The sequence below is a fragment of the Crotalus tigris genome, unplaced genomic scaffold, assembly GCF_016545835.1.
Source record: "Crotalus tigris isolate CLP2741 ecotype Arizona unplaced genomic scaffold, ASM1654583v1 scf7180000019147.1630427, whole genome shotgun sequence".
In the NCBI taxonomy this organism is placed as follows: domain Eukaryota; kingdom Metazoa; phylum Chordata; class Lepidosauria; order Squamata; family Viperidae; genus Crotalus; species Crotalus tigris.
Genome location: NW_024097401.1, coordinates 933,460 through 946,833, shown reverse-complemented (window position 1 = coordinate 946,833; position 13,374 = coordinate 933,460). Strand labels below are relative to the sequence as shown.

The 13,374-nt window shown below is 38.1% G+C and overlaps 1 protein-coding gene across 5 annotated transcripts in view; it reads right to left on the bottom strand.

Moving 5' to 3' along the window:
* USP54 (ubiquitin specific peptidase 54) overlaps nt 1–13,374 on the bottom strand; it is a 96,024-nt gene that overhangs the window by 78,342 nt on the left and 4,308 nt on the right. For all 5 annotated transcript variants that reach the window (XR_005558707.1, XR_005558706.1, XM_039360023.1 and 2 more), the window contains exon 2: nt 208–975. Coding sequence is in view for 3 of the 5 variants with exons in the window: in XM_039360023.1 (XP_039215957.1) it covers nt 208–354 (147 nt within the window). In the remaining 2 variants the exon portion in view is untranslated. The remainder of the gene's footprint in view (nt 1–207; nt 976–13,374) is intronic.

Below are 13,374 nucleotides of genomic sequence, written 5' to 3'. Positions count from 1 at the left end.
ATCTATACTGAATATATGTCTGTTATATATACTATGTCAGAGAATCTGAAAACTAGATTAAGAGAAGCTAAGTTTATATCGGGGTCCAACAAAATTGGACTCCACGGCACTTTGAAGTATATATGCTTTTAAAACAGCATAGCATAGGAAACATTAGAAAGTTTTTTTATATAAAAGACAGGCATATTATTATTTCAGATTTCTTACCTGTAATGCACTATTCAGGAAGCAGCTATTTTGTCCTGGCTCATTGCTGAGACCTTTACTTGGTGCTATAGATGTTGTATTTCGTGGGGTAAACATGCCTTGCACGCCGCCCTGTCCCACAGAAAAATAATTTCTCTTCCAAGACATGTTTCACATTTGGATTTAGAATATAAAACTGGTTCTATAGGTGTGCCTGTGGCTTAAAAATTCAAAATCAAAACTTAAGTTGCACAATATAAAACTTCCTCCACATTCCTTAATGGTATTTCATGAAGTGACACGAACGCTGTATTTCTTTTAAATCCAGAAATAATACTATAACAATAATATTGTTACAGTAATAAGCTCTGACAACAAAACATCTTTGTATCTAAAAAAAAAAGGGGGGGAGAGGCAAACTAAATAAAATTATAGTTTTTCCAAGAATGATCATAATGAAGTCCTATATCTGGTCTAAAAAGTTTATTCGGAGAGTGAAACATATTCAAAAGCACTAAAAACCAGAAAAAATAATCTTCTGTTCTTTTTGTAATCTCCGTAGACTAATAAGCAGGCAAAATGAAATAAGGAAAAGAAAAAAAAAACCCTCTGGCAACCAAAAACCTCTTGTCGTTTTCTTCCTGGAATATTGGTACAGGCAACTTCACTTTTTATAAGCAAAACAGAGATTCAATTTAATTCCGGCAGAAATGATCTTCTTGAAGTTCCTGTAATTTCATCAGCAAGATTTGACTGGTATCTTCTATTCTTCCTTCTCTTGTGAGCAATCTAGCTTTGGCAGAAAGTGTGTAAGAGAGAGAGAGGGGGAGGGGGGGGGAGAGAGAGAGAGAATAATCAAAGGCTTGCGTCATTTAATTAACATCTTAGTTTTCTTCTGCCAAGATCAGCATTCCCTCACCTCATGTCTCACCAGAAACTCAGGAACAAAGTCAAAGGAAGGGAAAGCAAAGTCCCACCAAATGACCAACAAAATACAATAACTACACTTTCCCATCAATATTACTAAAACATATTGAATGGGATGAATTTGGATAACATAAAAAGTAGTGTGTATTTTTATTGATTTGGTTACATTTATTGCTATGATAACAAAAATGTGATTTAAAAAAATCAATTCTTTTTGTTCAAATGGATTATATTACACCACTGTCATATTGGTGATGGTTAATTGAGATTCTTTTATTTGGTCCTGAAGTACAGTAAGAACTACGACAGCAGAATGCACAATGAGTCTGTAACTCAGGGGTGTCAAATTGCCAGCCCACGGGCCGGACGCGTCACATGGAAGCCACGCCCACCCCATTGCCGGCAATGGCAAAACCGGCCTGATACGTTGCGCGATGTCACGTGACGTCGCAAGTTTGACATGCCTGCTGTAACTCATTCTCTAAATTGCAGGTAGCCTGCAAAATAAATTTTGAAACCAAACAAAACAAGAAACATCTATACATCATGCTAAGTCAATTTGCTTCAGTGTGTTTTGTTGAATGTCATTTGCTTCACACGTCATGCATGATGGGCTTATGTATCAAACAAAATTTAAAAAATGGTTTGGTTTTGATTTATTCTATAAATTATGATTTATTTATTTATTTATTTATTCTATAAATTATGATTTATGGATTAACATGTACAAATTCAGCCAGGTGTACTTTATTAAAAAATTATAACTAAGCCAGTTCTTAGTAAAAATCAGACCTAAGATTAAATTATGGTTTTACAAACCAGAATTGGTTGATCTTACTGATTTTGGCAAAAACAAACAAACATATTATGGATTAACACAATGTATGTACCCAACCACAGTGAACATTGTTTTTGACTAGTTTTGACTAGTTTGATTGTGGATACAATCCAATCCATAAGTTTAGCTCCATTATATTTAAGCGTCAGTCTTCCAATCAGCTTCCACTCTAGCAATTCTAAGCCCTTCCCGATGTCCCAACCATGTCAGGGCGACCACTGATGGGGACAAGACAAATGCCTTCTTACTGGCTGTACCAATTTCCTTACTGGAATCCACTCTGGCCAACTGGTTGAGGACTTCCTATTTAGGAAGGTATTCTTCCCACAGACTGAATATACTTCATTTGAACATATTATCCTTTTTATTTAAATAAAATATATCCTTAAAGGATACATTTTATTTAAATATATCCTTTAAGAAGAGACTGGACAGCCATTTGTCCGAAATGGTATAGGGTTTCCTGCCTGAGCAGGGGGTTGGACTAGATGACCTCCAAGGTCCCTTCCAACTTTATTATTATTATTATTATTATTATTATTATTATTATTATTATTGGTCCATTTTTATCAGCTAGTCTCTTGTAACTGATTTTGGGAAGAAAGGTATTGCTTTTGCTTTCTTTTAAACTTATACTGGATTTAATTATAACCTAGGTTATAGTGTATAATATGCACCAGAAGAACAGGATGTATGTTTTAATAAAAATAATCAAACTGATCACTTAATTACAAGGACATTTTAGTATCGGATATCACTAACATTAACAATGACTAAAGGATCAATGTTTGTATATTTTTAAAATGCAACCAGAAAAAAAATGTGCAGAGAACAAATCACTCCAAAAACATACAGGTTCTCCTGCAGTAGCTAGACTGACATAGTCTGGAGAAAAGATGAAATATTCCCAGAATATTCAGTTTTTCCATACAAGCCAGTGTTTACCAATCACTGGAGGAACAAAAGTGACAGCATATAGCAGCATACACAAGTTGAAGTATTTCGTATAAGTTCAAAATCACAGGACTAAAAATCTGAAATAGCAATAGCACCTAGACTTATATACCACATCATAGTACTTTACAGTCCTCTCTAAGCAGTTTAGAGCAGTTTTATTGACCTGGGAAGGATGTGTGGGAAGTCAGCCCTCCACAGAAGGAAATATTAAAAGGGCAGAATATATTTCCCTAAAGGATTTTAAAAGCAGAAACCAACCCTGTCCCCAAGTCTCTCTGTCCCCCCCAAAAAACCCAAGTCTGTAGAAATGCAGGTGATAATCTTGTCAGAAAAACTGGAATCAGGAAACCGGGATTAGGAAGAAAGATCCCTAGAATCAACACCAAAAATCTAAGAGTCATCAACCACAGCCACAGGGAAGCAGGATTGACCTTGGGACATAATAGGATTAACTCAGCAGCATCAGAATACCAGAAAGGCACACTCAGACTCAGGTCAAAGTTCATGCCACAGGAACAACTTCAAACAAAAGGCTCAAGAAGGTATAAAACCCACTCCCTACATGTGCTTGCTCTCTCTTTTCTGCCAGAGCAATTTTTCTGTCTGGCTCTCCTCTTCAATAAACTGCAACCTTCTTTCTAAAGCAGTCGCTATGTTGTTTATTTCCGTTTTCGACTGAACTATGATGAAGACTTTTCTTTCAACAGAAGGAAGGCTGATCCAACCTTGAGCCAGTCAGGACTGAACTCTTACTTTCCTTTTGTCATTTCCCAGCTGAGAGGAATGAACATAAGTTGATTTTAGAAAAGGAATTTGGTAAAAGACTAGACAACCTCAAGGTCCCTTCCATCTCTGTTACTGTTGCAAACTGAGAGTTCTGTAAATCCCTCCCTCATCTCCCTCTGGATGCCTGGCTGGAGACTCTTAAGCTACTTAATTAGTAGCAAGTGGGTTTTTTAAAGCAATTGTAATCTGAGAGTTCTGTAAACTATTGCCCAACCCTCCTCTGGGCAGCCGAAGACACTTGAGCTGACTAGCAACAAGTGTTTTTTTTTTTTTTTTTAAAGCAACTGCAATGGATGCAAGCCTGCTTGGAGGCAATTTAGTTCCTGAGCAAAGGCTGTACCGGAAACAGCTGATGGGTAGCCGGTGGGAAAGTTCGGCAGCGATCAATTAACAAATCGGAGGAAATAGTAAGTCAGATCTTTGTTCATTTAACAACCCATTTGATTCAATTAATGAATTTGATTTTAAAAATTTGTGAAACTAAGTCTGATTCATTTGATGAATTTTTTGATCTATGATCCTAATGGGCAGACTCCATTAGGTTCATACCTCGAGGACTACCTGTACTTGCTCATATACCTTTTATTTATCAGACAATTAGATTGTAAAACTCTTTCAATTTCTTGTCAACTAGAAAAGCATAATACACAATTGGCAGAAAATCTTCTCAGTGCCTAAACTATTTATCAACATCTAACTAGTTTTCCAACATTCTTAAACCTGAATGTTCACAAAACAGCTTCTAATACCAGCATGACTCTTGGCTCAAAAATTAAAGCTATTCCAAGAATTACTTGATGTGCTGAATTTAATAATAATTTACATGTAAACTATAGACGTAATAATAAAAGAATAATTTTACACACACACACACACACATATATACACAGTGCATTAAGGTGAGTGTTACAATATGTAAAGAGGAAGGATGTGGATTTTGCTTGAATTACTGTATACTTTTGCGGGACTGCTTCTTGAAACTGCGTAGACACACAAAAGAAAACTACAATGTTGAGGAAAATGCAATGTAAATTGCACTGTGATGTGTATTTATATGTGTATCCCTCTTTTCACTGAAAATTTGTAAATGAAACTGTTGCTTGCTTCAGTTTTTCATTCCAGAATATTTTTTTTCCTAATAAGTGAAGGTTGGCTCTGAAATTGACAATGTAGGTCTGGAATGACTTTGAACAGTTATAAAAATAGAAAAGAAACAGCAAATATAATGGTGGATCTACATAATGGTGGACATATAGAAATTATGGCTTCTCCTGGAAAAGCATCTGTGGTCTTGGGGGTCTTTGCATAAATTCATCTGTGTGCCAATTGTATCCATTTCTGGACCAGGAGACCTTCTTCATGGTCACTTGTACCTTAGCCACTTCTCAATGAGCTGCACTAGATCTCAGCTGCATAGGGCAAGGTTGTGTGTGGGACTGCTGTCATCTGATGTCACCCCAGAGGCACTATAGCCCTTTGGAATAACCTCCCACCTTAGATTTGCTTCCTCTCCCCCACCCCAACCAAAAGGCCATAAATACTTCATTCTTTTCTCAAGTATTGGGCTAGGGTGGAGGTCAATAGTTTAGTTAGCCTGACACCTGGTGGGAAGGGTCATTCTGATTTTTATTCTATTGTTTTTATTGACTGTTGTGAGTCACCTAGAATCACTAACTGAGAAAAGTGGCCGTATACATTCTTTAAGTAAATAAACATAGAGATATGCAATATTTTTGAGCCCTGGTCTACATTTGATCTGCCAGAGATAAATTTCCAAAAAAAAAACACCCCAAACAAAAATGATAAAGGCCTAAGAAAACACTAAATTTAATGCAATTTAATTTGTATACTGTTAATATGGTTACACTATGACCCTTTCGCAGATTAAAAAAAATGATGATTTTTTTTTTTTTTGAAAGGGATACTCCCAGATTTTGGGAGGTTGAGTATAGTCTAGCATACCTCTGTATTCCTGTTTTATTGAAAGTTCCTCAACTTTCTGTAGGGCTCATCTATAATAAATTGTCAACTAAGGTATTTTTTTTCAGGGCATCAATACTGCAGTAATATCTGCAACTAACAGTTGAAAATTACTAGGGTTAAACAGTTACCTAGCTAACAGGGGTAAAACATTATGTAGTACCTATTAAAAGAATGAAAGTTTACTGGACTTTAGGGACTTAGATCTTTCCTTAAGCTAATCAGACAATATATGCAAATAATAGGGATTAAATGATGGAATGAAGAAATTTGTAAAGTATTCAAGAGAGAAGAGAGACAATAAAATGTAATTATCTATTGAAAAGATGGTTGGAAGTTATTATATATTTCTTTAGTTATCTTTTTAGTTACTTGTGTTATTTGTCTATTATATGAGAAGTCTTAATAAATAAAAATAAATTTTAAGATGAAAACATATGCAAATAATAAAGAAAGCTAATTAGTATAAAATACATTTTGGTTCCTAGGCTTTGACCTCTCCAAGTCTTATTCCAGGAAATGCAAAGTTGAAATGTTCAATCTCTTTTGCTTCACTCAACTGGAAACTTGCAAATTGCCCAAAGCTATTGGGAGACAAATTTGGGACAACCATGACCTGGATGATCGAGATTCTCCATAGACAGTTAGCTATGCACTTTGGGATGAATACCCTTTAAATGGTGTGGGACTATGAACGGATTTCCAGAAAATATTGTAGACTACAGGAACCATTTGCGCTTCAATTTGAATACAGACAACACAGATCCATCCCCAACAGCTTGTATCTGTCTTCAACAGTGAAGAGACACAGGGCAGAAAACATCCTTCAACCAAGAAGGCTCCACACATATATGCACTACTCAGGTGACCCTAAGGACAAAGATTGCCGGGTCCTTGGGGGAATGTGACTTGGAATTCAATATAATGCAAACACAAGCAATAGAAAATAATTCAACCAATGCCTTAAACTTCAAAAGAACTGATTTTAACAAACTCAGAGAGAACCTAGGAAAGATTCCATAGATGAAAATCCTAAAGGGGAAAACAACTCAAGAAGCATGGGAAAATCTGAAAAATGCTATCATAAAAGCCCAGTCAAACACAATACCACTGAAAAGGAAAAACAAGAAATCCAAGAAGAAATCAGCATGACTGCACAAAGATCTCTCTGACAAACTGAATGACCGAAAGGACAAGTACAAAAAATGGAAAGAGGGACACATAACTAAGGCTGATTATCAGCAGACAGCCAGAATATGCAAAGATGAAGTCAGGAGACCAAAGGCTCAGAATGAACAAAGACTTGCAACAGAAATCAAACATCATTATTTATTGTGGACATAATGAAAGAGGACACCTTAGAAGACAATTTCAAGGTTCAGAAAGATCTTGACTAAGTGGGATAATGGATAGAAGGCAGAATGATAAATTTCAAGAATGATTTCTGGACCTTCAAGTTAATGACAAAATTTTTCAGTAAAATCTTTCTAGCCAAGAAATTGTACTTTATATGTACGGTAAATAACAGCTTTTGAAGAAATGCCATACAGTTGCTCGTTGCTTTTTGTTTCTATTTATATAATGTATTATCATTTAATTATACACATGTTATTTAGTGACTGCCTCATAGAGTGACTGTTTGCAGTTACAAGATATGAAAAAGTAAATTTATGACTAATCCTCACATTTATGACCTTTACAGGTCTGTAAAGCAAAGGAGAACTGACTTAGGATCCTTAGCACAGTCACAGTGATCTCAATAATAAGGACTACTTGTAGATTCAGACATACTCCATAAGATATCCAGATGGATTCAACTAGGATTTCATTCAGTCATTGTCAACCTCCCAAGTAGACCAGATAGGAAACACGGTAAGATGAGCTAACTCTATAACAGTGTTTCCCAAACTTGACAATTTGAAGGCATGTGGACTTCAACACCCAGAATTCCACAGCCAGCAATGCTGGCTGTGGAATTCTGGGAGTTGAAGTCCACATGCCTTAAAATTGTCAAGTTTGGGAAACACTGCTCTTAATAAGGCTACATTAACAGAAACTTGTGAGACTGGAAGTATAAATCTTCCTTTACTGCTTGATTATTAAGACAGAAACTTTCTAAGTTTCTTTTTCTTTCCCTTGCTCAATAGTGGGATCTCCCCCCTTTTATCTGATCATTCCATAGTCAGCTTCTCTTCCTCACATCTTTCAAAGTCTTTCCAGTACATCACCCTTCCCTTCAAACTCATTCCACTGCCCTAGGTTTTCAGGGGAAACAGGTTGTGGACGGTGAGAACAAAATATAACTGTGTCACTCCCTTCTTCCAGTAACTCCCCAAGAACACACAAGGCATCTTGTAAATGTTGGCTCCAGTTGAGGTGACAGCTGCTGGTGCTTTTATTGGGCATGACCTGGTTATGGGTCCTGGGATCCCACAATAAAAGCATACCCCATGATCCCCTTTTCTCCGCCTCTCTCTTGATGACAGGGATCTCTTGGCTGCTCTGATTCATATGGGTTCTCCCTGGAATCTGGAATCCAAGGAAGCTATTAGGATATGGGGGAAGACAGATTGTAGAATCTTTTCTCTTTCCAGAGAGAAGGAGAACCAGACAGGAAACATGACAAGATGAGCTAACTCTATTTTATTAAAAGAATCTTGCGCAAGTCTTAAAATACAAATTTCCCACCATCTCTTTTTATCACCTGATTAGTTATGGTGAATCCTTTCTAAATCTCTTTCTACCTATTATTCAATGGCAGGCTTCTCTCCCTTTGATCTGATTGTTCTCTAGGTACATTTCTTTCCATACCCTCTTCTGGTTCTCCAAGTTCATAATATTTCCCTCCTCTCATGTTAGCTATAGTAATTTTCTGTCAAAAGCAAACATGACATCTCATATTTATATTTACAAAATTCACTGAAGTTACATGCATGAGTACTGTTTTTCTAGTCTATGTATTGAAGTGATTTTTATTTTACACAACATGTCTATGCCTCCCAAGAAAACATCAAGTTTTTACTAAGGTTGGAAGTCCTGAAAAGTCTTGTGAGGTCTCTATTATTCCCCAAATAAATGCAAACAAATAGCATATATTGCCTAGCAAATCACAAGAAAATTAATGAATAGTATATTAAGATAAACTTTAGCCTTTCTCTCATATTTTAAATTCAAAATCAATTATATCACGTATATATCAGATTATATATAATATAATGAAATAAGACGGTATCTAGATCATGACAGAGGTATATGGGCAATATACAAAAGAAACTCAAAATAAATGAAAGCAGCTACAGGTAAAAATCAATTTTGTATGCATTACATTTGTAATACTTTAATTAAAAACTTCAATTCTACAAGTAGAGCTTAAGGACTAAAATTTTGTTTTTATACAGAACTATATTATATGTTTGAGTGCTCCAGCATTGCCTCCAGGTCTGAAATATTCTGGAATAAGCTACATACCATGCTTTTTTTAAAAAAAAAATTGCATATGACAGTTCCTGTCACTAGGAAGGAAAATGTGAATGTTACCTCTAAGCATTGGTAGCAAGTATACGTGTATGTGAACACCCCCCCTCTCCATATTTGTACTGTTCCTATAAAGATTATTGTATCACCTTCACACGGCTATTCATTCCTGAAAACGGTAGTTAATTATTCATACTCACAAACTGCCTGTATTCAATTACTCTTTATTCCTCTCAGCCAGCATTTTAGGAAATAATTTCCTCCCATGAATCCCTCTCTCTCAAGCAGGTCCAGTAGGAAAGATGACATCATTGCTATAGACATGCACCTGATTCTTAAGAAATCGCACTCCCTCCAATAAACAGGCTATTTTTTTAAAGTGACAAAGACTGCCTTTGCCAGTGTGCTATCGCTCTCTAGAATATGATCCCATAGCACCTCTGAGATAGATCCCATTCTATCTCTCTGCTTCACTCAGTCATAATGCAAGTTCTTTTTTTAAAAAAAATACAGAGATGAAATATAGATTGCAATCCAAAGCTCTTCCACGGTAGGCAGAATTATTAAACTATTGTCTTGACTGTTATAATTCTGTTCTAAATGCATAAAAAGACTAATTCATCTCACATAATTAAACTGGTCTCAAAATATCCTGAACAAAATATTTATTTTTATTATCTATAGATAAGTACACAAAATTACAAAACTGAAAATCAACAAGAGTTTGGGAACAATCCCAGTATTATTGCACTGAGTAACTCCTGGACAGAAGCTGTAAATTTTGGTACAATGAATTTCTGGCTTTCAGGGGAAAAAAAATCGGTTCCTAAGCAACTGATCTATTTGGGGATCTTTGGATTTCAATGCGTACATAGCAGGACAGGATGGCACTTCCTCAGACTGAGCTGGTGCACAATTTGGGGGTCAAGGAGCAAGTGGCAGCTCCGGCCTTTGCACAGATTCATCTAATGTGCTAATTGCACCCTTTCCTAGACAGGGAGGCCTTGCTCATGATCACTCATGTCTTGGTCACTTTCTGTTTGGGCTATATTGAGTTGAAGACCACCCAGAAACTTCAACTGAATGAAGCAGCATGCACCATAATGAGAGTCCCACATTTACCCATGTAACACCTTTATTGTATGAGCTGCACCTTCCATAACAACACTGACTGTAATTGTAATAGTATAATATAATATATGCAAAATGGTTTCAATCTCCTTATTGCCAAGTGGGCAAGCAAATTCAATTAATGGGGTTTTGGAGTATCTGTCTTGCAGCAGTCCAGATGTTAAAATGTTATGATTTGAAAATTTTTATTCTCAGTGTAAAGTCCTGCCTCAGCTAATTCTCCCAAGAAAGCAGATCTCTTGAAACTGGCATTGTTTCAAGAGGAACTTTTATTGAGAGATAGCGAAAGCAGAAAGGCAAGATCTGAATATTTCCCGCACAAAAATGTTACATTAAACCCCTCTCTTCAAAACCCCTCCAAAGTGCCCAACTGCCCAGTCCTTTTCCAGCCAACCCACAGGTGCAAAGTTGTTATGGGAACTAGAAGTTGAAGGAGCGATGCATCCTCTTCTCACCGGAGTAGAGATAAGGAAGATGGCCCCAGGCACTTTCATACCCAAAGAAATACGTCAAAGTGCAGGAGAACACATCCCAGAACCCTAAGATTCCCCACTCCCAACAGAATAAGGATTCCCCCCTCCCAATAGAATGACAGCATCCCAATAATGATCTGAGGGGCCTGACATATCACCCCCCTTAAAAGAAGGAGAAATCCACTGAGGAACAGAAAATAATAAAGTGGAGAAAAGAAAATCCATTGATTAATCAGGCTTATCTGGGTAACGTGCATGAAAACGTTTGAGTAATCTAGGGGCTCTAACATGTTTCTTTTGAACCCATTGGTTTTGTGATGCTGGGAGGTCTTTCCAGGCCACCAAATACTGGGTGGCTCCATGGTGTCTGCATGAGTCCAGGATTTCCTTAATTTTAAAATGTTGTTCATCCTTTACCATGATGGGCTGTGGTGCTGGGGAGTTTCTGGCCGTAAAGGCGAGGTTATTTCAGGCTTTAGGAGATTGCAGTGGAATACAGGGTGGATTTGCCTTAGGGCTTTGGGGTGTTCCATCTCCACTGTGACCGGGTTTATAATGCGTTTGATTGAGAAGGATCCCTCAAATTTTGGTCCCAGTGTTTTAGAAGGTTGTAAGGATTGCAGGAACCTAGTAGACAGGTATACTCTGTCCCCAATGTGGAATGGTTTGGGTTCCATTCTCTTTTTATCTGCCTGAGCCTCGTGGGCTGTTCTAGCTTCATCTAAAGACTTTCTGGCAACTGGTCAAATATTCTGCAGCTGATGCATCCATTCCTTAAGTGAAGGGATTGTGGGTTCGTTAGTTGGCAGTTCAGGCACTGGGTTGAACTCTTGTCCTGTGGCCACTTGAAAAGGGGTGAACCCAGTGCTGGAGTGAACAGAGTTATTATAAGCTACTTCAGCGAATGGTAGGAGTTCAGTCCAACTGTCCTGCTGGTAGTTGATAAAGCATCTTAAGTACTACTCCAGAACCGAGTTCTTTCTGTCTCACCATTCGTTTGAGGATGATAACTAGAACTCAGGCCCTGATCTGTTCTCAGGAGGTCCAAAAATACCCTCCAGAACTCTGAAGTAAATTGGACCCCCCCTGTCTGAAATTATGCAACATGGGGCTCTGTGTAGGCAGTAGACATGATGGAGGAACAGTTTTGCTAGAGTCTTTGCTGTCGGGATCTTTTGGCAAGGAATGAAATGGACCTGCTTTGAAAACAGGTCTGTCACCACCCAAATAACGGTGTTTCTCGCGCTTTCTGGCAGCTCTACAATAAAATCTTTAGAAATCTCTCTTCAGGGTACTGAAGGGTCTATGATCGGCTGCACTAGGCCAGGCGTTCTCCTCTATCTCCATTTTGCTGCTGCACATGTAGGGCAGCTAGCCACATAACCCTCAATGTCCTTTTTGATAGAAGGCCACCAAAATTGTCTTTTTAACAGGTGTAGGGTCTTTACAAATCCAAAATATCGTGCCAACTTTGAGTCGTGGCATGTTTGCATAGTCTTTAGTCTCTGGCTGGCTGGGATGTATAGCTTCCCTCTTACCCATGTTAGCCCCTCCTGCACGGAGCAGAGGTTTTTATAACTACGAAACCATTTGTCCTTTGTTTAAAGGCCAAAGTGACAGTGTTTGCGTCGCGCCAGAATGGGATGCAGAAAGGCAGGGCTCTGCCTTCCATGCCCAATTTCGCCCTGCTGGAGGCCCGTAAAAAGGTCCTGAAATTGCCCCAAAGAGGGAATGAAGAGGAGGGGTGCCTTGTTCATTTTTTAGGCTTTTCCACATATTTACTGGTTCATTTGTGGAAAGCTGATTCCTCAGCTTTTTCTTTGCTGCCCTGATTTCCCTTGTTAATAGATTCCTGGCCTGATTGTACAGCATTTTATCTCCTTTCCCTTCCTCTTTGACACAGCCTAGATGTTTGAGATTAGCTGTGAATCAAGGTTTATTAATGTAAATGTGTAAGGTTTTGGTCAGCACACATAAGCTAACTTATGATATCACAGTGTCAGTGAGTTCATCCAAGTCCCAAGGCAGCTTCAAAAAGGTTCCAGTCTGTGTAGTCGAGGCAAGCCTGTAGCTTTAGCTTTGCCTCTTCAGTCCAGGATTTCACTGTTTTAACTATTGGCTTTATGATTTTGCCTATAAACGGGTATAAGGTGAATCATACAGTAATGAAAGTATCCCACAGCCACTCTTGGTGGAGAGTGATAGGCATCTTTTATTGTAGAGTAGCAGTGGTCTAAAACAGGGGTCTCCAACCCCCGATCCATGGGCCAATACCGGGCCGCGGCATGCCAGCAACCAGTCCGCACAAACAAGGAAAGCCCCATCCACAGGATGCCACACCCCCTCCAGTCCGCAGAAAAACCTTTCTCCACAAAACCAGTCCCTGGTGCCCAAAAGGTTGGGGACCTCTGGTCTAAAATATTCTTGCCTCTTGTGAGACAGCTGACATACTGAATGTATTCTGGCAGCTCTTGGCTTAGGTTAGCACTGTTAAAATCTAATACAATGAATAGGAAGTCTGGATATCTCTGTTCAGCCCACAGGATTTGATTAGTTAAGATTTGCGATGCCTTGCTTATGCAAGCTTGGGGTGGTACATAGACCTCAACTAGGATGAATGAA